The sequence below is a fragment of the Spermophilus citellus genome (genome assembly GCF_964194105.1).
Source record: "Spermophilus citellus genome assembly, chromosome: 3".
In the NCBI taxonomy this organism is placed as follows: domain Eukaryota; kingdom Metazoa; phylum Chordata; class Mammalia; order Rodentia; family Sciuridae; genus Spermophilus; species Spermophilus citellus.
Genome location: NC_138184.1, coordinates 199151135 through 199176066, shown reverse-complemented (window position 1 = coordinate 199176066; position 24932 = coordinate 199151135). Strand labels below are relative to the sequence as shown.

Here is a 24932-nt window from a genome sequence, read left to right as displayed (position 1 = left end):
AAGACAAGACTATGGAAGATACAAGAAAATGTATTTGCTTTAGATTGTAGCCTGAAAGGGCAAAATTGAAACAAGAACAAAGCAGCCAACTGAAAATATGCTTTGGTGACAGTTAATAACAAACTTGACACTGTACAAAATTGCATCCTTGACAAAGAAGCAGACCTGAGAAACAATTCCAGAACACTCAGAAAATGAACAGCTCTGAATAGGAAAAAAAGAGATCTAACCTTTGAATAACAGATGTTTCAAAAGAAAGCTTACCTTTAATAATGAGACAATGTATGTAAGACTCATAGTGAAGGCTCAAAAAATAGCAGACTTTATTAATTTTTTCATAAAGGAACATGGAGCAAACATGATCTCTTTTACCTGCACCAAAACTTGAACGAGTCCTTTGAATGGAGGCAGATGAAGCTCAAGTTGATCAGACCAGGTGTGCAGCATCCAGATGAAACATCTCAGATCAAAGAGAGCTAATGAGGATTCTAAGCCTCCGCTTGAAGTTAGTAAATTGAACTAAATTTCTCCTTCAATCCTTGTTGTCAGCCCACATTAATATTTTCTCTGTGCCTTTACACATGTTGCAGGCCGCTATGAACAATAAGACTGAAGAAATTTTTTTACCCTGTCTTACCACCTTTTCTAGGAAAAGTGCAATTTTTCTAGAGGATGTTGAAAAGAAAGCCATGGGCTTATTTAGTCTTATGTTCATTCATGCACTTGAGATCCAAAGTTAAAAAAAAATTGTAAGAAGGAATTTCTTATCAATGACTATAATTTGATAATTGATGGGTAGTGAACATTTTAAACAAAAAAAGAGGGGTTAGTTTTTAATACAGAAATAAATGTTTCCTTTAAAAATATGACCTGTATTTCATAAGAATAGAAGAAAAAAACCCTTATTTTAAAAATCTGCACCCATTTGGAGATGAAATGGTTAGGTTTGGTTTTTGACAAAATTGATGAAGAAGTCTAAACGTGTTTAATAAAATATCCAATTTCAACAATAAATATAGTACAATTATGCAAACAAGTGGATAAATAGAAGACTACTTGTAAAGGAACAAAACTTAGTGAGCTTCCATTTCTCAACAGTGTTTGGTATTAAAAAAGAGTGGAACAAACATACAGAATTTTGTGGAGAAAATGCTGTTACTCAAAAATTGCATATTCTTCAAATGGCATTTTCAATGTATGACCCATTAGGAAAATATTGTCAGGTACCTGACTTCTTAGAAACATGCCTGAAGTAATCCTACCTAAAAAATCAACTGGACACGTAAAACTATAATTGGATGATGCATGAGATATGAGGTGCAGTCATAAAACAATATTAGTTTTATCTTTGGTGTCTCTTCAAATTAAGAATTATTTCAGAGGGTCTAGCTTTTCCCCCATTGTGAGATGAAAACAGGCAGGTTCATATGCTCTCAGGTAATTCTTAAGGGGGGGGGAGAGAGAGAGAGAGAGAGAGAGAGAGAGAGAGAGAGAGAGAGAGAGAGTTAGTTTGACAGTCACTTTTAGTCTCAAAACTCAGTCCCAATTCAAAAGTCAGACATCTGAGGCTGACTAATAATTTTAAACTTGATTTAAAATTGAGGCACCTCTCCCTCTTCCTTTTGCTTTTCTGCTTCGGATTGGAAGCATGCAGAGGGGGAAGGACACTAATCTCTTCCTCACCTGGCACTTCTACTTTCTATTACTACATCTCATTACTAAGGCTGGTTTCCAACTGCTGAAGAGCTGGTGCAATGGAAAGGGGTAAAGAAAAGAAGATTAAACATGGCATTGGCAGGTAAATGGATGAAGTTAGAAAAAATAAAGCTAAGTGAAGTCAGCCAGTCCCCCCAAAACAAATGCCGAATGTTTTCTCTGATATAAGGAGGCTGACTCATAGTGAGGCAGGGAGGAGGAACATGGGAGGAATAGATGAATTATAGATAGGGAGGAGGGGTGGGGGGGGGGAGAAGGGGACAGGGGATTAGCAAGGGCAGTGGAATGTGATGAACACCATTATCCAATGTACAGGTATGAAGACTTGAATTGGGTGGCAGCATACTTTATATATAAACAGAGATATGAATAATTGTGGAATATATGTGTAATAAGAATTGTAATACAAAAAAAAAACAAAGTACATGTATAAAGGCATGAATTGGCGTGAACATACTTTATATACAGAGATATGAAAAATTGTGCTGTATATGTGTAATAAGAATTGTAATGCATTCTGCTGTCGTGTATTTAAAAAAATGAAATCAATAAAACTAAAAAAAAAAAGAAAGAAAGAAAGAAAAGAAGATTAGGAAACTTCTTCCTTCTAGGGATCTAGCTTGGCCACTTTCTGGGTTTGGCAGTCATTTAACACAAAGGAACTAGATAAGCACATAGAAATAAATTGAAGTAATAGAGTTTACTGACTACAGATCAAAGGCAGTAGTCAATATTGTTTAACAAACATTAACTTTAGAATAGTAGTTATCTCTGTGGAAGAAGAAAGGGAGGAGAGAAAAAGGAAGTGTTTCAGGCTTTCCTGTAAAGTTCTATTTCAGAAAAAGAAAAGAAAAGAAAGCTAAAGTAAATATGGCAAAAATGAATATCTATTAAATAGGGTTATGGTACCTAAATGTTATAATATTTTCTGTATGTTGGAATAATTCATACTTTATAAAAATCTTAATTTGGTGCTATTGCAATAATAGATATTAAGACATAGTAATACAATAGAGTTAACCCAACTCTACATGTAATCATAAAATACTTTTGACTTTTGGGTAAACATGGACATTTCTAGGAAAGTAACTATAGTAAAAAAAAAATCAAGGTAATATTGGGTTTGATTTATTCAGAACTGTCTAAGATTTTTTTTCCTTATTTGAGAATATCATTCATTATGGCTGTGATGCTCAAGATGTTTGAGTTACAATACAAAACAACTGTATCAGTGCAAATATGTAGTGGTTCAGATTCTAAATAAGGGTTCAGTGAAGGCACTATTTCATTATGTCATCTAGGGTGGTCTTCCCCAAACATTAGTAAGTTAAATTTTACACTACATCTTTGTAATTTATATTATTTATAACAATCATAATTTTACTTCTAATCAATGTTAGCAAAGACATTGTATTTATTTTTAAAAACTATGTATGAAGGTAGGTGATATTACCTATGGAGGTTACTGAAGAATAGGGAAGGAAAGGCTTGTCCTGAAGGGCTGGGAAGCACTGATCTGGGCTGGTCCTCCAAATCAGCCCCATTTTCCCCGAAAGGAGAGCTTCAAGAAATCATGACCATCTGGACATGGAGACGAGAGAGGGGATGGTGTAGGGATATGAAAAGGGGAAAGGGATTCCCCAAGTTTGGGAAGACAGAGGGGTGAGAGTTTCTGCAGTGACAGAGACCTGTTCCCATTCCCCTGATTCTCTGGGAAGTGACAGAACTTGGAGGGAGTGGATGCTTGGCCCAGGATGGTTCTGAGGGCCTGTAGGGAGCAGGAAAGGCCAGCAGAGGGAGCCACAGTGACGACTGTTGGTGGATGACCAGCCAACCCCTGAGGTCTCCTCACTAGGACTGATGAAATCACTGCTATCTCTTGAATATACCAAAAGAAGACAATGACAGAAAAGGAAAAATGTAATATTAATGGCACTGTGTTAAAATCCCTCCTCGGGCTGGGGATGTGGCTCAAGCGGTAGCGCGCTCGCCTGGCATGCGTGCGGCCCAGGTTCGATCCTCAGCACCACATACCAACAAAGATGTTGTGTCCGCCGAGAACTAAAAAATAAATATTAAAAATTCTCTCTCTCTCTCTCTCTCTCTCTCTCTCTCTCTCTCTCTCTCTCTCTCCTCTCTCACTCTCTCTAAAAAAAAAAATAAAATAAAATAAAATAAAATCCCTCCTCAATCCTGCCTTCAGGACATTTCCCCACAACTACCTTTCCCTTGGGCCTGGGGCCCTTCCTTATGGCTGGCCCACCTACTTAAAGTCTTATTCTATCTACCCTGATTATCCCATTCTCAGTGCACACAAACCTTGGTATCTGTTGCCCACGGGTGAAATTTTCAAGGTCCTTGTTCTTTATTATGCATAGCAAATTTAAATTTTTATCTGTCTCAGAGTGCCTTGCATGAGTTATAAAGTTCACAGAGGGCATCCTCTCTTGAAAAGTAACTTTACCCCCAATCATTTATCCTGCTCACCTAGGATGAAAATACTCACAAACTCTTTTAGGGCATGTAAATTTACAGGAATGTAAAGAAACCCTCTTAAAGAAATAGACCGTATTTATGCATGGAAGGATTCCATAGTATAAGAAAATCAATTCTTTCTAAATTGATGTGTACATCAAAATAAGGCCCAGATGAATCAAGTGTAAATATTTTATGGGTTAAAAAACCTATAAAGTACTATATTATAAATCTGGATAGTTATGCAACCTCTGAGAGAAGTAGGACATTCTAATATAAAGAGGAGAAAAACAAGGAAAAGTTGGCTTATCTAAAGTTATTGCCACTGTATTTAGGGAAAATCTGAATAAAATGGTTCAAATATAGAGCATTATGATAGCATCAGATTACATTTTAATTTAGTGAGGAGTTCATAAAATGCAAATGAAGCATAAAAGATTCAATATATAAGTACAGTAATATTTGGATCATGAACTAAAGAAGAAACACCACTATTTAATAATTATAAAGAAAATGTTCAAACTCTACTAATCAAATGTGAATTCGGATTTTAAAAATGACACCATTTCTTCTTCCTAACTATCAAAAAATTTTAAAAAAGTATAATAATACTATTGAGGGAAATAGCTACTTTTATGCATCAATGGGAAAGATGAATGTAACTTTGGGTAATCATTCATAAAGATCCTCAACCTATTTCAGATGTTCTAACTTATAAGATCAAAATTTTGGAAATATATTCTGTGTTCAATAGTAGGTTGTATACTTACTTGCTGGAATATTATGTTGTTATTTAAAAATGTTTAAAGTGATAACATGGCAACACATACTAACATATTAGTATTAGGAATACTAATAATAGCACATAAAAAGTAATGCAAATATTAAAGTGTTTAACTTAATTGATAATTAGGGAAAACATTCAAACACAATGAAATATCATGTAGTACCCACCAGATTGACCAAATTTAAGTAGATTGAAAATACCACTGCTGAGGAGGATGTGGCACAGAAAGAACCCTCACACATACTCATTAGAGCACAAACTGGTACAACCACCTGTCTGATGCTATCTAATGAAGTTAAAGATACACATACTCAATGCCCCAGCCATTCCACTTATAGGTATAGAAACCAGAGATTTTTTTTTTTTTTTTTGTACATGAGCACTGGGATACAGGATTGACACTGTGGTTGGAATGACTTAACTGGAAATATTCATTACCAGTAGGATGCATAAATCATGAGTTACTTATTCTAAAAGATAAAGCACAACAAAATGAATAAATGAGTGTTAAACATGATGGTATAGATTGTTTTCCCCAGCATAATGTTGAATGAAAGAAGCAAATCATAAATGAATATGTGTTCATGATTTAATCTATCCTAAGTGCAAAAGTACCTACTAGTTTAGATTTATATACAAAAGTGGAAAAACTAAAAGAAATGCAGAGAAATGCACCTGATTCTCTGATAATGGTTGCCTTTGGCAAAACGGAGCTGTGTTCGGATAGAGTAGGGAAGTAGAGGGCTTTTCTGGGTCTAGAAGTATTTGATTTCTGGGCTGGGGTTATAGCTTCATGGTAGAGCACTCACCTAGCACGTGCAAGGCACTGGGTTCAATCCTCAGCACCACATAAAAACAAATAAATAAAATGAAGGTATTGTATCCAACTAAAACTAAAAAACAATTTTTTTTAAAAAGAAGAGTTTGATTTCTTGACTTGGGATATAATTGTATGTATGGTAACTTTATAATTATATATGAATATATAATATATGTAAGATAAATAAAATGTGCATTTTAAATACTCTATATTGCAAGTTATATTTTATAGGTTGGATTATGTCCCCTACCCCTGCAAAAAAAAAAAAAAAAAAAAAGAAAGAAAGAAAAGAAAAAGAAAAATACATAGATTTAGGCCTCAATCTTCAATAATTCAACATGTGAATTTGAAAGAGGGTTGTTGCAGATGGCATTACTTCAATTAAGAAGAGGTCATACTAGAGCAGTGTGGGTTCCTAGTGCAGTAGGATTGCTGTCCTTATAAGAGAATAGTCATATGAAAAGCAGACACAAATAAAATGCCCCATGAGGATGGAAACAGAGACATCTGCAAGCGAAGGGTCATCAAGGATTACCAGCCATCACCAGAAGCTAGGAGAGAGGCTGAGACAGATCTCCCCCACAAGCCTTCAGACGGAAACCAACCCTGCTGACACCTTAATTTCAGACTCCTAGTCCCCAGAGCTATGGGAGAATAAATTTCTGTTGTTTTAAGTTATCCAGCATGTGATATTTTATTATGGCAGCTCCGGGAAACTAATGCATTGTACTCTCACATTAAAAAAATATTTGTATAAGCCCACCAAAAATTATATTTCTGATCTAATTTCTTGAATAAATCTCCAAAGCCTAAAATCAAAAAGTAGTCAAACCATCCAATTTTAAATATTCCCTGGAATAGTTATTCTCAAAGACACAATTCAAGTATAAAAATAAGGAGCTCCTAATCAGAAAAGACAGCCAAGCTGCATATCTAGTTGTACCAAGGGGTCAAGGATCAATTGTAAACGTCCAAGTCCATTAAAAAATAAAGGATGTAGTTGTTCCACGTTGGCCTGTAAAAATTTCATCCTGACCCTCTGCTTCTTTCCCTTACTGGAAAGTCTCCAGCGACTGATGTGACCCTGCACATGGCTGCTGGGAAAACATGCTTATTCATTCCATTTCACTCCTGAGCAAAGACCTGACCTGAAAGAAGACCTCACCCAGAACTTTTCCAGGGCAGAATACTGATGAATACAGGGGCTCAGTGGAAGATCAGCTTGGTTGCAGCTCGAATTTCTGCAATTTAGGAGTACACAGTCTCAGAGTTTGCAGAGAGCAATGTGCTCTTGCAAACCTCACTGGAGGTTTGATTTTGTGTAGCATACTAAGCTTGGTAGTGGAAGTATTGCTTTTCTCAACTATGTTTCATATGCCATAAATAAGGGCATAAATGAACAATCCATAGAGAACAGATTTTTTGAATTTTAAAAAAGGCAACATTATTTTTCTACTATGCTCTGGTTTTCAAATATCAAACAAAAGTAATGTACAGAAAAATTTTCTGCAGGAAAAATAATAGTGAGGGAGAATAGCATAGTAATAAGGGAATTTGAAGCCAGCTTGTCTATTCCCAAATCGTGATTCTGCTTTACTTACTAGTTTGTTGTACTTTTGGCAAAGTGTTAAGTGCAAATTTCTTCATCTGTAAAATTAGGATTAAAAATGCACATACTGTGAAGAGTTGCTGGGAAGATTCAATGAGGCAGTAAATGAAAAGAATTTAGCTCAGAAGGTTGCACATGGGTAAATGCAAAATAAATATTAGTTATTGAAATAATAATGATAATAATAATAATAACAACAATAATAACATCTCTTCAGACTTACACTTGAAGTAGCTATAAAAATTTCTAGAATTGATTATAGACTTGGCCCCCTAGGGGTCATTTGGTTCGCCATATTAAATTAGATGGAGAAGGGAAATTTCAGCTTCTCAAGTTGACCATTTTAGTACTTAACATTACTTATCAACAAATATAATTTATTTCAGTTTCCTGGTCTGTTAAATAAGTGGGTTGAATTAAATAATTTCCAGGAGCTTTTCAAACACACACAAAAAAATGTATTTCTAATATCCTTTCTCAACCATAAATCAAACATATTACAGTCTCTAAATTATTTCCTTTCTTTCAGGGAGTATTTCTATTATAGAAGCTTTTACCCTTTTTAATGCAAAATATGACCTTTAGGCTAGTTTGGTGGCCAGAGAGAGAGAAATGTATTTGCTGTATTTTCATTGTATTCCAAAGATTGTGATTTCAGTGAAAAGGCCGGGTAATTTCTATGCCACTGAAGTTTTCCTGCAACAAACTTTTAGGTCCATCAGCTTTGAACGAGAAGAAACATTCAAAACAATCGATGATTCTTAAAGTCACCCATCTGAGCTTCAAAGTTTGCGATATAACCTTTATTTTAATGGTGTTTGGTATTTTGCTAATAAAAGCTTTATGGTTATAGAAATCATTTGATATTTCCAAATCCACCTGGGAGTTAGGAACTGAGCTTCTACAAGGCTCCAGCCTTCTTTGTTCTGTTTCCCCTCCCCTGGGTGCATTTGTGGGCTTTCCAGGAGGTGGCGCTGTTGTTTAAAAAGAGTGACTTGCACGGGGATGAGAAATGGAACTGGGTCAGGAGGGGAGATGTCAGGGGTTAAAAGGAATCACCCAGAAAAGTCATGTTCAATGAACCCTGGGAAGATTGACTAAATAAGTATAAGTAATTGTCTGACTCAATTTCCCCCTTTAGGTGCAAACGTGAATATGAAAACCAACAACCAGGATGAGGAGACCCCCTTGCACACGGCTGCCCACTTCGGCCTCTCTGAGCTGGTGGCCTTCTACGTGGAGCACGGGGCCATCGTGGACAGCGTGAATGCCCACATGGAGACGCCATTGGCCATCGCCACCTACTGGGCTCTCCGCTTTAAAGAGCAGGAGTACAGCAGGGAGCATCACCTCATCTGCCGCATGCTGCTGGACAACAAGGCGGAGGTCAATGCCCGGGATGACGACTTTAAATCCCCCCTCCACAAGGCAGCCTGGAATTGTGACCATGTGCTCATGCACATGATGCTGGAAGCTGGTGCAGAAGCCAATCTCATGGATATCAATGGCTGTGCTGCTATCCAGTACGTGCTGAAGGTCACTTCGGTACGACCAGCTGCCCAGCCAGAGATCTGCTACCAGCTGCTGTTGAATCATGGGGCTGCTCGAATATACCCTCCGCAGTTCCATAAGGTGAGGCTGCGCCGGTCCTGGGCCACTCAGAAGGATGACCCAGACGCAAATGGTGCTTGTCCTAAATCTCCAGGTAACTCAAGCTTGTTTGAGGCTTGAGTCCTTGGACTACCGACCTCTCCACCTCTAACTTGACATTCTGTTTACACGCCTAGCTCTAGCTGCCTCATCCTAGTCCAAGTCTGTTTGAAATCTGGGTCTGAGAGTCAGGGATGAGAACAAGGGTAGCAGATAATCTTTCATTCTTGTATGTACACCAGTGAATTGATAGTGACTTTCTGAGTGACTGAGGTGAGTTTCCAGAAAGGTGAATGGTGTCAGGCTGGCCATCTTTGAACCAGAATGTCTGATCTCAAGATGCCTCAACATGCTTTGGAATAAATTAGCTTGTAGCCATGAAAGGGTCACTCCATTTTCCAGTTTGATGGAAGCTAATATTTATTGAGGACTAATAATTATATTTATTCTACATATAAGAATTAAATGCACTGTTAAAAGCATTTTGGTATGTTAATTAAATTGTTACAACAATCCTACAAGGTATATATTAGTATCCCCATTCTACAGAGGGGATATATGTATGTTCTAGCACTGCAACTATAGCCAACTGCAACTACAGCTCCTAACTCCCAGATGGATTTGGTTCCATTATTTATTCTTGTAATACCACACTTCATAGCCTCTTTTCAGAACAACATTGATTGATAATCTCTAATGGTCTGGCAGGGACCAAATGCTAACAATATTGATATAACTAAGACATGGAACCTACCCTCAAGTAGTTTGGAATCTAGGAGGAGAGACCAACACATAATAAGCCATGCTAAATGATAAAGTAGGGAAATAAAGGATGTGATGGGAGCAGAGAAGAGAGAAGATTTTTCATTAGGTTATTGAGGGTACTTAGTTTGGTAGCCAAAATGTATTTCACTTTAGAGAAATCAGAGAAAGCTGTACCTAGAATCTCCCTCATTCTAAAAATTTAATTAACTAGAAGGAGAAGAGTTTGCGGTGTAGATCAGCTAGCTAATGTAGGGCCACAGAAAGCAAATTAACAGAATTTTTACTGAATTCCAGCTAAGTTTTAGCTCCACCTCCTGCCTTGGTAAAATGTCAGGACCTCATATGAAGCCCTGCAATGTGAGGATTATTCAGAAGAAAAGTTCTGCTGAAGAATTTAAGGGTAGTGCACTCAGGGCAAACTCTAGACGGACAACCTAGAGAGAATTCAGATGAAGATATGGTGGAATCAGTGACTCCTGTGACCTCTAGAAATAGAAATAGAAACTCTATCCTGTTTGTCAGTGTTTTAATAGAAGACTAAGTCATTTCTTTTCTTAAAATTATATGTTAAGCTCAGAATGTTCTGGGACTTTCTAAAATTTTTATCGACAATTCCAAATGATTGACTACCAGTTAAGGGTGTGATTCAGATGGAGGACTGTCTGACTCTGAAGCTTGAACTCTTAGTTTCTGCTGTATTTTCTGAAAAAACATTACTCATGAAATGTAATTAAACCTAAAACATCATGAGACAAGATGCCTGAAGAGGTCATTTTTGTTTAATTCTTCAGGTTCTAGGCAGAAGTAGTACTTTTGTCCTATTTGTGAACTTCCATGAAGGCAGATTCTGCACCACTGTGGGATACCTGGGGCAACTCTTTAATTCTGAAACATTGCCTCCCTTTCATTTGTTAAAAAAAATATATATATTTTTAAATTTTAATTCTTTGTACTACTGGAGATTGAACTGAGGAATGCTCTACCACTACATCCCTAGACCTTTTTTAATTTTTAAATTTTGAGACAATGTTTCATTAAGTTGTAAAGGCTGGCCTCCAATTTATAATTCTCCTTCCTCAGCTTCCCAAGTAGCTGGGATTATAGACATGCGCTATCATGCCCAGCTTAACTTAAAAAAAATATATATGTGTATACACACACACACACACACACACACACACACACATATATATATATATATATATATATATCTTCAAGCCAATCTTTCAGTTCATGACCTAGGATAGTTCATATGTATCCTAATTAATTTTTACATGTTTGTATCAGTTTAGACCTGGGGCTTACTTATTCTTTCAAACCAAATTTTATATACCCCCAATTTTTAGCTACTAATTGTATTTGCCTCTGGATCTTAGTTACGTATGTTTGAAAGGACCAAGAATCATGTAGATATTTAACCTTTACATTTTCCCTATAATTTTAAAATAAAAAGGGCTCTATAAAAGAGAAAGTACCCTATATATGGCTTCAAACAATACTCTGAAATCTTTTGTTGAAGATTGGCTTCAGTTGTGAGTTATCATCTTTCTTGTGCTTTCAAATTTTTCAATATTTTTTGACTCAAAGAATATTTTCATATCACAACAGCTATACTGTATCTTTAGAAGTAAAACTTATTAAAAGTCAGAAACTTATTTAAATTTATAATTAATATATTAACTTGTATTAAATTTTATTATATATTAGATATATTAACTTATATTCATATATTATATATTAACTATATTTAATATATAACTTATTTTTAATATATTAACTTATCTTAAAAATATAATTATCTATTAGCTATAAATATATATTGTTTAGATTTCCTCTATTTTCTCAACATACATTGGCATTCTGGACTTGGCTAAAATAACAAATGTTGACAACCTCAAATGTGAATATAGAAAATTTTAAATTGCATATGAATTTGTTCCTGCTTTCAATTTTTCAATTTTTGTCACATGCATCTCATTCACCCTAGATTTAGCTATGCTTTCATATCAGAAATAAGGAAACATGGACTTTGGGGGTCAAACTTGGGTCCTATTACTTTCATAAGACAGCGACTGAATACATTAAAATTCTGGAGCCTCAGTTTCTTCCCCCCGTGAAATGGATGCACCTTGCCTTTATTCCTTGGCAAGTGTGCAAATTCAGTCTTTTGGAAAGAAGTTAATCCTACTTACAGCACTTTACAAATACACTCAGGGCCTAGAAAACATTTCATGATTCTTAGGTTACTTTCTGTCTTTGCAGAGTATCCCTGTTTCTTACCTTGACCTTCACCTGTGTCTTTTAACATTTCTCCCTTGGTCTACTTCCACCTTTCCCCTCCCCCTACTCATGTCTTATAAGGCTTTGTGTATTCTTTATAATGGAAGTTCTAGAAGACAGCTCACTTCATAAAGCATAATTTTGCATATATTTATGCTCCTAGGACACCTACCCTCCAGAGAAAAGGATGGAGAGGGATATGGAGCATAATAAGTAGCTAGAGAGACATCCTCTGCCATTTATTCAGGAATAATAATTGCCTTCTCAAAGGTTGTTTTGAGAATTGAATGAGGTAATATTTAAGGGTTGTTTAGCATGGTGTCTGGGCCATGGTAACCATTAAAGAAATGCTGCTATAATTGTTGTTATTGTTACCTGTCTGCTGAGCAGTAGAATCAGTGCTCCTGGGCCTACTGTGACCTTTGGGGGACTTCCAAGCAAGGAGAGACACTGTGTGCTCGAGCCCTTAACTAGAGACCATATGCTGAGTTTGTACTCTTGATACTCACTGCTGAATGCATGAAATTTCTGGGAAAATAACTAAAAGACCCTATCCTCCTTCCTTTTTAAGAGCCAGATTAGCAAGAATGTGCCTTTAAATGGAGTTTCTATTCTCCAGTAAGAAGTCTTAGGTGTATGGAAGGTCTTCAGGAAAATTTTTCATGAAGGCAATCCTTTGAAAGATACCAAAGAGAAGGGTTTAGAGTGGAGGCTTAGAGACTATGGTCTCAAGTCCTGCTTTGGCCATTTACTTCCTGTATGAGTTTTTATTTTTTATTTTTTTGGTAGTTGTAGATGGACAGCATATCTTTATTTTATTTATTTATTTTTATGGGGGTGCTAAGACTCCAACTCAGTGCCTCACACAGGCTAGGCAAGTGCTCTGCCACTGAGCTACAGCCCCAGCCCCTGTATGAGTTTTGAATAAGTTCTTTAATCTCAGACTCCAAATTCCTCATGTGAACAATGAAGTAATATGAACTTTTCAAGAAGTCTGAGTAGTGAGTGAGTGAGCCTGTCCTCCGTGAGTCCAGGGCTAGAGCTCAACCACACTGCTTCCCTTTCTCTTCCTCCTGGAAAGATGTGCTCTTGGTTCAGTGTAGGCATCTCCCCTGCTAACCCTCTTGGGGGTTTCACTAGCCTGTGTCCCAAGAAACATCTATCCACCATTCGTGTTTTCTTTTTCAGTTCTACGTGCTCTGCCATGTTCTTCTAGTTTGGCTGGATGCTAAAGAGATTTAAGACAGAGTTGGCTACTGGTAGCAGGCTGGTATTAAAATCGTTTTTTTGTTGCTACCCAACAGAATGTGTAAGAGAGCTGGCCCCCTTCCAAAGAAAAACTGAAGAAAAACTATTCAGTTTACTATGCAGATGCTTGAAAGTGATTTAGAACAACTACTCAACAGCTCGAAATTCCAAAGAGAAAGTCATCTTTACGACAAGTAAATGACTGACTCATTTATCCAGAAGATAAAGTGATTTGTTCTCTTGTGGAGGGGGAATTCAGTTTCCTTATTTACAAGGAACAAGGTCAGAGCTGAAGATGCTGTCTTCCAAATACAAAGCAAATTTGTAGAGGGTGTATTTCACTGAAAGCCAATGTATAAATTACATAAGCGGGGGAAAAAAGAATTATAGGGTCTGCAATTGCTTTCCAGGGTACAAAAGGACATTTGATTTTTTTTTTCCTCTAAGCATAATTCAGTAGGAAGTGACACCCCAGGGAGCCAAGATTAGGATTTCTTGTAGGGCAAGAAAGACATTTTTCTAGGGGAGGGAAAGATAATGTGAGGGTTTGGGGGGCGGTAAGGATGATTTCTGCCATTGAAAAATGCTTATATGAAGCCCAGGATACAAGCAGTTCTCTTTGATTATCAAGCATATTTCTGCGCACAAATATATCAATATGTAAGGGCAAAGGTAGCTTTACAATTTCTCTATTGAAGTGGCTTATAAGTGGCAGTTGGATTGAAAGAGTGGCAGGAACTACTCAAAAACTACTTGTCTTGAATCTTTTTTTTTTTAAACGGGTGATATTTATGCATTTAAGGATGAGATGATGAGAGGAAGTGTCTAAAACTCTCCAGCTGTCACCTCTGTACACAGAGGTGGGGTTTTGTTTTTTTTTCTAATTGTTCTTTTATGATGTGAGAGACTCCAGAGACTCGTGGGGGATGAAGCTCCCAGGGTGTCTATTGCTTTCCAGGAAGACAGAGGCAAAGAGAAGACAGTGATGTCTTGCTTTGGGGTCTAGAGCAGTCCATTGTCATTTGATGATCCAGGTTCTGACAGTCGGCATCAAGTGATAATTTAAGTTTTGCTACTTTTGAGGGTGTTTTTTGTTACCATTGTCTGGCGAAATTACTGAGGCCTGAGAAGGTGCGTCCAGTTGGTCTTAGTTCTAGAATAAGCCAGTGAGGAGAGCTGGGAGGCCGTCAAGCTAACAGGAGCCTTCCTGCCCTCAGAACCAAGTCTTCTGTCAGCAGAAAATATAGTAGTGAGAATGTCAGCAAAAACTAATGACAGCGGTGGAGACTTTGGACCTCTTTTTTTTTTTTTTTTTTTTTTTTTTTTTTTTTTTTAAGAGAGAGTGAGGAGGGAGAGAGAGAGAGAGAGAGAGAGAGAGAGAGAGAATTTTTAATATTTATTTTTTAGTTCTCGGCGGACACAACATCCTTGTCGGTATGTGGTGCTGAGGATCGAACCCGGGCCGCACGCATGCCAGGCGAGCGCGCTACCGCTTGAGCCACATCCCCAGCCCGACTTTGGACCTCTTGCATTTAAAGAGTGCAGAAAGTTAAAATTTGAAACCACCTAATTTTTTTTTTTAACCCTAATGAAAGGAGAGAATTCATCTCCCTGTGATATGCAGGGATCTGCTGGGTGCAAATAGAAACACCAAATACATGAAGTTTGGCTCCCAAAGCACAAATGCTTTACATTCCCATATGCACAACTGAGTTTGAACTATTTTTGAACAGGGACTGGGAATAGGATTTCCAGATAAAAAAAAATACCACTTACTAAGTTCAATGCGAATTTAGATACATAGCAAATTTTTGCATAACCCCTTCTCAGGCAAAACTGGGGACATACTTATACGACAACTTATTTGTTGTCTGTCTGAAATTCAAATTTAACTGAGCAGCCTGCATTATTGTTATGTACTAAGTCTGGCAACCCCAGCTAAGAAGTAGGTAACATGGAGCAAGAGAAGAATAACTTTTAGCCACATCTATTCTGCCTCAGTTGCTCTGTGTTCTCAAGGAGGGGGAGGTAAGGAAACCTAGGGACAAATCAACTGTGTCGTTTGGATCCCTTGAAGAGCCAGTGTAGCCTGGGAATGAATGCAGAGCATAAAGGTCAGTTTTTTTGATGACCCTTAAACCATATGCTGAGCCTCCTGTTAAACTCTTTTTCTATAAATTCCATATATATATATATATATATATATTGGTGCAGCACTGAGCACTGAACACACAGCAAGGGCTTTACCACTAAGCTATATCTCTAGCCCTTTTTATTTTATTTCTTGTGATAGGGTCTCTCTAAGTTGCCAAAGCTGGCCCTGAATTTGAGATCCTCCTGTTTCTGCTTCCCAGGTAGCTGGGATTACAGGTGTGCATCATTGCACCAGGCTTAGAATAAGTATGTTTTTGATATAGACTAATTTTAGCTATCATGACTATATTGGTAACTTGTTTTTTTTTTTTTTTTTTTTTTTGGATTCCTCAATTACAGAGGAATGAATGTGTCTGGAAGTCTTTATGGCATGGATGCTATTCCATATTGAGTATTAGCAAAATCTTTGAATTAACAAGGAAATTCTTTTGAATTTTAAACAAAAACCCACATTTCAGTTTCCTCATCTCCATATATTAGGGGGACTGTTTTATCTCTAGGGTCTCTTGCAACTCTTAACATTTTGTTATGCTATGATGGCAGTTTATAACTAGTGCTCAGCCTTTAGGAAGCTTTAGCTTTTGTCTATGTCTTTTGTTTACAGGTACATCTCTAGCATCCTCATCACAACCCCAAGAAAAGAGTAGCCCCATTTACCTCAATTTTCACAGACCATGGTGTTGTGAAATTACCTGCCCACCTCATGGTCATGAACCCAGATCCTTCCAGTTCACTTTCTGTAGGCTCCGGAATGCTGGGTCTTCAGAGGTCCACTAGCAGTGGGTGACTGGCTCCAGTAACCCTCTTACCCCATTATGGACTGAGGATACAGGGTTGCTCTTTGATTGCTGAAAAAGCCATGGTCAGTGGTATGACTCTGAGAACTGTACCCAGAACATGCTTGTGAATATGTCCTCTCATTAAATCAGTGTTCACATCTTGGTCATTTGGATCAGATCATGGGGCAGGTTATTTCTGATGCCTTTACTGATTCAGAACTTCAGTGTGTACATTGAGTCTGTCTTGGCTTGTGACTGAGCTTCTTAAATATGGGGAGTATTCAAAGAACCGTGTATTGGAATTGGGTTCCAGTAACCTATGAGACCTGACTGTGCAATTATCAGAAGTTTTGAGATCGGATTGTTACATGCAGCCATTATTCAAACTCAAATCATAAACTTAAAACAGGTAAAATATACTAAAAGAAAGCAAAAAAACAAAACAAAACAAAACAAAACAAACAAACCCTGTTACTTCCTAAATCTATTCTCTGTATTTCCTAATTATTTTACTGTATATATCTGTGTTCTTGTCTGAATAGTGAAAACACTATAATTCTAAGCAGGCCTTGATTTATTGTTTCATTGGTATCTAGGCTTAATAAATTAATGGAGGCCATGTTTCCAATACAGATTAAACTTAAACATGACCTGGTGATTTCTGTGTTGTAAACACTCTTATCATGGCCAATTTTAAGCCACCCAGGTGTGTGGGAAGGGATGGGCATATACAGATGTGTTAGATGCAGAAAATTCTTTAAAAAAATTTTTTTGGGGTAATATCCCCTTCTGATGATCCTCTCATCATATCTTCTTGTTCCTGATTCCCACTGAAGCTAAGTTTCTATGTATTATTTAGAGAACAGCCCTTTCCTTTGTCTCAAATTTTTATAAGGAAAATTCTGGTCAGTAACCCCCCATCAGCTTCTGTCCTGACCTTTTCACTCCAATTAACAGACTGACCAGTGGGGAGGAGGAAGTGAGTTTCCTCAATATACCTTGGACCTAGAGGATGTCTGACTGTTCTCTTTTTCTGAGTGGCAAGTTTCCAGGCACGAGTTCTGCTTCTAGGGAAGAGGCCTTTACTTTTGGGGAATAAAATTAATTTGGGGATAGAGTTAGTCAAGCTTTGTGTGGCCCCACAACTCAACATATAACACGTCGTCAGTTTCATCCGTATTAAAGACGACAGCCTAATCTCCAATTGTTTGTCATCTTCATTTCATTTTTAATGAGTTCTTAATTCAGAAGGGCAAGTTATTTATTAGGGTTCTAGAACCTTACACTCTGAAGTGAGAGGTCTTAAAGATGAGGGTGGATCAGCCCCAGTTACAAGTGTCCACCCATCTTCTATCGCACAATCTGGTCCTTTCCTGTTTCTGTTTGCCTGACTCCTGGTAAGTTGGCCTTCTAATCAAATCTGTTAATATTTAATCTGTCTTCATCTCTGGGGTTTTCACAACCCCAGTGACAACCCAGGTCTGAACACTCTGTTCATTTGGCATCTTTTACCCTGATATGTCTAGTTTTCTTTTCACTTTGAAGTTGTACAGAACTGCATTAGAATCCTGGCTCTACCCTTTACTGATTAAGTGACCTGGAGTGTCAATTTTCTCCACCTGTGTTTTTAAACTTGCGAGGTTACAGCAAGCTAAACTGTAGAGATGCAACACAGTCCTTGGTACATAGGAAGTCCTTGAACTGTGGTAGCTACCATTCAAGTTTCCATCTTCCCTCCTCTTATTAGGATTTCTGAAGCTGGTCCTCCATCTTTTCCATTTATATACACTTAGAGTTTTCTCAGCATCCCAGCTTTAGCCAGCACATGCTTTGGGGGTGCACAAAGATCCTCTCTCTCCACCTTGTCCTTCTGGTTAGAGCCATCTTCGTGCACATTTTTGATGAACATTAAGACATTACAGATGAAATATCCTCCTGCTCTTTATCTGTTCAATGCCCAAATTCCTATGCCCTTCCAGGTTTCTCATGTCTATCGGGGGCACCCTATTTGTTCCTGACCTTAGGCTTTCACGTTGTATTCTCTATTGCCCATATCTGATTATTACGAGGCCACGCAGACTCTTTCCCATGGCTTCCTGCTCTCCATTTCCAGGGCTAACCCTGATGTGAGCTGAGCAGCTGCTCTCAGCCCCCTCCAGCCTCTCCCTGCTCACTGCCCTTGATGTGCTTGTTTTCTCCTTTGTGCTTTTGCTCATGGCGCTCAAGGGACACTTGATGATCTTTGAGTTAGTTCTTTTATTATTTACTGACTTAGATTGCTCTCTAACTCTTTGAAATATCTGTCTTTTCTCCTCAGCTAGGTTGTAAACTCCTTGAAGACAAAAAAACAAAACAAAACAAAAAAACCCAAAAAACAAAAACCAAAAAAACAGTTCATAAACTTCTCAGAATTATTGTCATAGTATCAAACATAGTACTCAGTAAAGGCCTCCTAATAGCAGGAATAGATTGGCTCTAACCCTTCCCAAGGTCTTCACACTGGCTCTCCAGTGTCAGCTGCCTTTGTTGTACCTGCTCTTAGCTCTGACTCTTTCCTGACAGGGGCCCTCTATTTGAGCTTACCACCACACACACACACACACACACACACACACACACATACTCACACTTACTAACTAACCTGGGCATTAAAATAATAATCTTTCTGTTATAATTTTTTCATGAGACTCTAAGACATTAGGTACTCACTACTCTACCTTGAAAAATGTGATGCTGGATGATCTAGGAAGAACTAGTAAAGGAAGTGGGAAAAAAACTAGTTTTGTGATCTTTTTCTCAAAAATATGAAGTTAAGGGTTGAAACAGACCAGGAAATTAGGAAGAAAATTTCTTTCCAGAGTCATTGACATGCAGAGGCATGACTTTCTTCTAATGGTGGAGGCCTAAGCGCCTTCTCCTTTTCTCACACCAGTGAGAGGTGTCTGAGGAGGATTCCTTAGAGAGCTTAATTTACGGTCTCTCTCTTCAAGGGGGAAAATAGGACTGATAATGTAACTCATGATGAAGGAAGTGAAAGGAGCAAGTTTGTGACTAGAGCTGCTTGTCCAGTGGCATAGGAGAGAGAAGTGTTTTCACTGGGAGTCAGAAGCACCTTCACTGGTGATGGGTCACTTCCCATGGTGGCCCATTTGTTGGGTAGGTTTTAAATGAAAACATGTGCCCATGCATGTGCCCACAAAGAACTTGCTGATTGTTTCTTTGGCTGAGAAGAAGCTTTTTAGTTTAAATCCATCCCATTTATTGATTCTCGATGTTAATTCTTGCACTATAGGAGTCTTATTAAGGAAGTTGGGGCTTAATCCGACAGGATGGAGATTTGGGCCTACTTTTTCTTCTAATAGACACAATGTCTCTGGTTTAATTCCTAGGTCCTTGATCCACTTTGAGTTGAGTTTTGTTTCATGCTGTACAACCAGATATATGAAAAATTGTGCTCTATATGTGTAATATGAATTGTAATGCATTCTGCTGTCATAACAAATTAAAATTTACAAAAAGGAAAAAAAGAAGAACAATAGGGCTAAATATGGAGGCAGAGAAGAGCTACTGTTTTCCACAGGCACATCACCTCCCAGCCCTTGAATGTACTCACCTACCCAGAAACTCTGATTGAAGAGGTGTGGTGATTTAGGAGGTGCAGGCATGTGTGTGTTTGTGGTGTGGGATATTGAAATCAGGGTTGCTCAACTACTGAGTTACATTTCCAACCTCTTTTTAAAATTTTATTTTGAGACAGGGTCTTGCTAAGTTGCCTGGGGTCTCACTAAGTGGCCTTGAACTTGGGGTCACCTGGCCTCAGTTTCCTGAGTTGGCTGGAATTAAAGGTGTGTGCCAAAACACCTTGCCTGATTAGGAGTTTTTACTGAAGTTTCATTACATAGTCATGATTGATTAAATGATTGGCCATTGGTGATTGAACTTGACCTCCAGTTCTCCCCTCCCTGGAGGTTGTGGTTGGTAGGAGAAGTGCTGAAAACAAAACAAACATGCCAAAAATCAAAAAGTCAAAGCTTGTTCTTTCCTTACCAATGGGGCTTGTTGCATGTAACCAAAGATTCTTCTTTAACTCTGGAAATTCCAAAGACCTAAAAAGAGCTGTGTACCAGGAACCAGGGGGAAAAAAACCAGTATTCCTACTGCATCCTACCCTCAAAACCTCCATTTCCACAGGAGTTTTACAGCTTGAAGTAGGACTGGGCTATAGGAGAGAGGACCCTAGAAATAAAAATTGCAGTTCCAATTGTTCAGTTAATGAACATTTTAATTACTGAAATGATATTGTTCTTATATCTAGAATGCCTGGAGGGATTTTTATTATTAAAAATGAACTAGAAACAGGTGTGGCTCCTGTTGAGGTATCATGCCAGGAGTTAGAAAGTAACTTTGTATGATCAGGAAAAAGAGAAAGAAGAAAGCTGTTGGATAAAACTGTTGTTCGTTGCAGGTTTTGAGGTACCTCTGTTTCAGCAGGAGAGCTATATTTGTAGATTCTGTGCAAGCAAGGTGGGTGCACACACACCTTAGACTTCTCTATGACACACACCAAAGCAACTGAAGTTGTAGTCAATGCCTATGAACACATCAGGTGGAACACAGCTGCAAGTTGAATTCAACTCCTCCAAGAAATCTTTCCTAACTGGCCACAATCCAAACAGTTCTCCTTAGAACTTCTTTAGTTCCTATTTTTAAAAACCATGTAAAGTAACACTTACATACATGGGCCAACCAATTGACTCCATTGGTTTTTTTCTCTCATCCTTATGATCAGTGTCTCACTAGGAACCAATGTATTTTATTTTGGGGGTATTTTTTTATATATCTTTACCGTTATAATGTACTTGACTATGGTTGAAATAGATACAAACCTTATGGCCACATCAAACGTCTGTTAAGTGAATTGAATAAATATACAGTTTGGTCTAAAATCTAAAATGAAATTATTCTTTCTTCTATGGGACATGTCAGCCACCTAGAATCAACTTTCCTGTGTTCTGGTTGGCCAATGAACTGTTGAACAGGGTGCTAATGAAATAACTAAGGTTCATATCATCTTTTATTTGTTCATGAAAGTTAAAATACCATAGTAACCAGTGAGTGTGGTTTAGTGTGTGACATTAATCCTCTTCAGGCATGTACTGGGAGACATCTTTGGTTAACTCACATGGTACTCTGACGTTTGCTTTCTCTCATGATCATCAGTGAGCTTCGATCCTTGAATTACTGACTTTCGGATTTTTGAGAACAAAATTTTCTGTAGACCTAGGAGAGTTTCCCAGGCAGCAGGAAGAATATTCTGAGAATATCTCTCTCAAGATTGCTTCAGTTATGGGCAGGGCAAGTAATTCTTCAGGATCCTAGCTGCTTTATTAGCACCTTGTTTTCACTGAAGATGGTAAAGGAAAGTAGTTTGCTTTTATTAATAGGCCTATCTACCATGAGACATATCAAAGAAATTAAGTTCTCCAGGGAGCCTAGCAGGACTGGAATCTGTTAATCACTTCCCTCCCTCCCCTGCACCTTTCTTTCTTTCTCCTGGCTTGATTTTAAACTCCTGGGCTCAAGGGATCCTCCTGCCTCAGCCTTCCAAGTAGCTGGGACTACACATGCACGTTACTGCAGCCAGCCATGAGCTATGAATTCTTGATGTCTCTGTGAGCAGAATGCATGAATCATATGTGTGCATTGAACAATGAAACTGTGCTTCCCCTGCAGGTGATACAGGCTTGCCATTCTTGTCCCAAAGCAATTGAAGTGGTGGTCAATGCCTATGAACACATCAGGTGGAACATAAAGTGGAGAAGAGCCATCCCGGATGATGACTTGGAGGTAAATAATCAATTTATTTCCTATGGTTTTCACTACCAAGTATTGATAGACTGAAATTCAAGTATGGAAATTTCTAATAAAAAATATTGTTTTTGAGAATATTTAAACAATCTTTTCAAATATAATGAGAAAAGGGTTGTAAATTCAGGTTTATATATATGATAGAGAGTTTATAGCTTTATCAAACATACAACATTAAGAAGTCTCTCAGGGAATTTCTCTATTTAAGGTTAAGTTGAATAAAGAAAGAAAGGTGGAAGTTTTACTTTCCATCAATTTAGATGAATTAAATGATAAGATTCGGGGTTGTTTATATAATATTTTAAACCAGGAAATTATAGTTTTTTTGTGTAGATCATTTCACCCAACTTTTTCTTCCTTTTAACAATTGTTTCTTTTTAGTTATATATCACATTAGGATTAATTTTGAAATAATTATAAAAGCATGGAATATAATTTGCTATAATTCAGTCCCCAGTACTTCTCCTTTCTCTCTCCTTCACCTTTTTCTTTCCCTCTATTTTACTGATCCTTCTGCTATTTACTTATAGGTTTTTTTTTCAATTAGTGTCTTAGGGCATACATAATGGTGAGATTCACTGTGGTATATTCATATATGTATATAAGAAAGTTAGGTCAGATTTATTCCACTATTCTTCCCTTATTCTGTCTCTCCCTCCATCTTAATCCCTTTCATCTAGTTACCAACCTTTCTTCTATTTTGATGGAATTCCTTCCCCTTTTTTCCTTCTCTTTCTTTATTCCCCCTTATTTTGGATTAGCTTTGGCATATCAGAGAATATATTAGACCTTTGACTTTTGGGATATGGCTTATTTTACTTAGCATGATAGTCTCCACTTCCATCCGTTTACCAGCAAATGCCATAATTTCATTCTTTTTTTCTAGTTAAGTAATGCTCCATTGTGTTTACATAACACATTTTCTTTCTCCATTCATCTATTGAAAGGCACCTAGTTTGCTTCCATAGTTTGGCTTTTGTGAACTGTGTTGCTATAAACATTGATGTGGCTGTCTTCCTATAGTATGCTGATTTAAAATCTTTTGGATATATATTGAGGAGTGGGATAGCTGAGCATATGGTAGTTCTATTCCTAGTTTTTGAGAAGTCTCTGTACTGCTTTTCCAGAGTGGTCGCACTAATTTGCAGTCCCACCAACAATGTACAAATGTACTTCTCTCCCAGCATATTTGCTAACACTTCTTACTATTTGTATTCTTGAGCATTGCCATTCTGACTGGAATGAGATCAAATCTCAATGTAGTTTTGATTTGCATTTACCTAGAGATGTTGAACATTTTTTCATTTCTTCTTCCAAGAAGTGTCTGTTTAGTTATTTTGTCCATTTATTAATTGGGATATTTGGGGTTTATTTTGGTGTTAAGCTTTTGAGCTCTTTATATATTCTGGATATTAATGCCATATCTGAGGAGCAGGTGGCAAAGATCTTCTCTCATTCTGTAGGCTCTCTCTTCACACTCTTAATTGTTCTCTTTGCTGTGCAGAAGCTTTTTGATTTGACGCCATCCCACTTATTGATTCTTGTTTTGTTTTTGTTTTTTTTCTTGTGCTTTAGGAATCTTGTTAAGGAACTCAGTGGGCCTACATTTTCTTCTAGCAATTTCAAAGTTTCTGGTCTAATTCTTGGGTCTTTGAACTACTTTTAGTTGAATTTTGGGTGAGAGATAGGATTTAAGTTTTATTCTTCTGCATATGGATAACCAGTTTTCTTAGCACCATTTGTTAAAAAGGTTATCATTTCTCTCGTGTGTTTTTGGCACCTTTGTCTAGCATCAGTTAACTGTATTTATGTGGGTTTGTCTCTGTATCTTGTATTCTGCTCCATTGGTTTTTATGTGTGTTTTGGTGCCAGTACACTGCTGTTTTTGTTACTGTAGCTCTGTAGTATAATTTGAGGTCTGATATTGTGATGCCTCCAACATTGCTTTTTTTTGCTTAGGATTGCTTTGGCTATTCTGAGTTTCTTATTTTTCCTAATGAATTTTAGAACTGCTTTTTCTAGTTCAGTGAAGAATGTATTTTGATGAGGATTGCGTTGAATCTGTATAATACTTTTGGTAATATGGCCATTTTGAAAATATTAATCCTGCCCATTCAAGAACATGGGAGGTCATTGCATCTTCTAAGTTCTTCCATTCCTTTCTTCAGTGTTTTATAGTTTTCATTGTAGAGGTCCTTCACATCTTTCATTGGCTTAATTCCCAAGTATTTTATTTTATGTTTTTTGAGGTTATTGTGAATGGGATAGATTTCCTAATTTTTTTTTCCAGCAGATTCACTATTGTAGTATAGGCAAGTGATTAATTTATATATGTTGATCTTATATCCTGCTGTTTTACTAAATTTGTTTACCAGCTCAAGAAATCTGGTGAAGTTTTTGCAGTGTTCTAAATTTAGAATCATGTCATCAGCAAACAAAGACTTCTCCTTTCCTATTAGTATCCCCTTAATTTCCTTCACTTGCCTAATTGCTCTGTCTTGAGTTTCAAGGACTATAGTGGAGTGGTAAGAGTAGGCATCCTTATCTTGGTCCTGGTTATAGAGGAAATGCTTTCAAGAAATGCTTTTTTATCCATTCAGTATGATATTGGCCCTAGGTTTGTTGTATGTAGCCTTAGAATGTTGAAGTAAGTCCCTCTGTCCCTAGTTTTTCTAGTGTTTTAAACATAAATGGGTGCTGCATTTTGTCAAATGATTTTCTGAATCTATTGAGATAAGCATGTGATTCTTATCCTGAAGACTATTTATGTGGTGGATTATG

The 24932-nt window shown here is 37.4% G+C and overlaps 1 protein-coding gene across 1 annotated transcript in view; it reads left to right on the top strand.

The window, feature by feature from the left end:
- ASB4 (ankyrin repeat and SOCS box containing 4) overlaps nucleotides 1-24932 on the top strand; it is a 58928-nt gene that overhangs the window by 30462 nt on the left and 3534 nt on the right. Inside the window, exons 3-4 of the mRNA XM_081286357.1 lie at nucleotides 8549-9039; nucleotides 22017-22130. Coding sequence (XP_081142483.1) covers nucleotides 8549-9039; nucleotides 22017-22130 — 605 coding nt within the window. The remainder of the gene's footprint in view (nucleotides 1-8548; nucleotides 9040-22016; nucleotides 22131-24932) is intronic.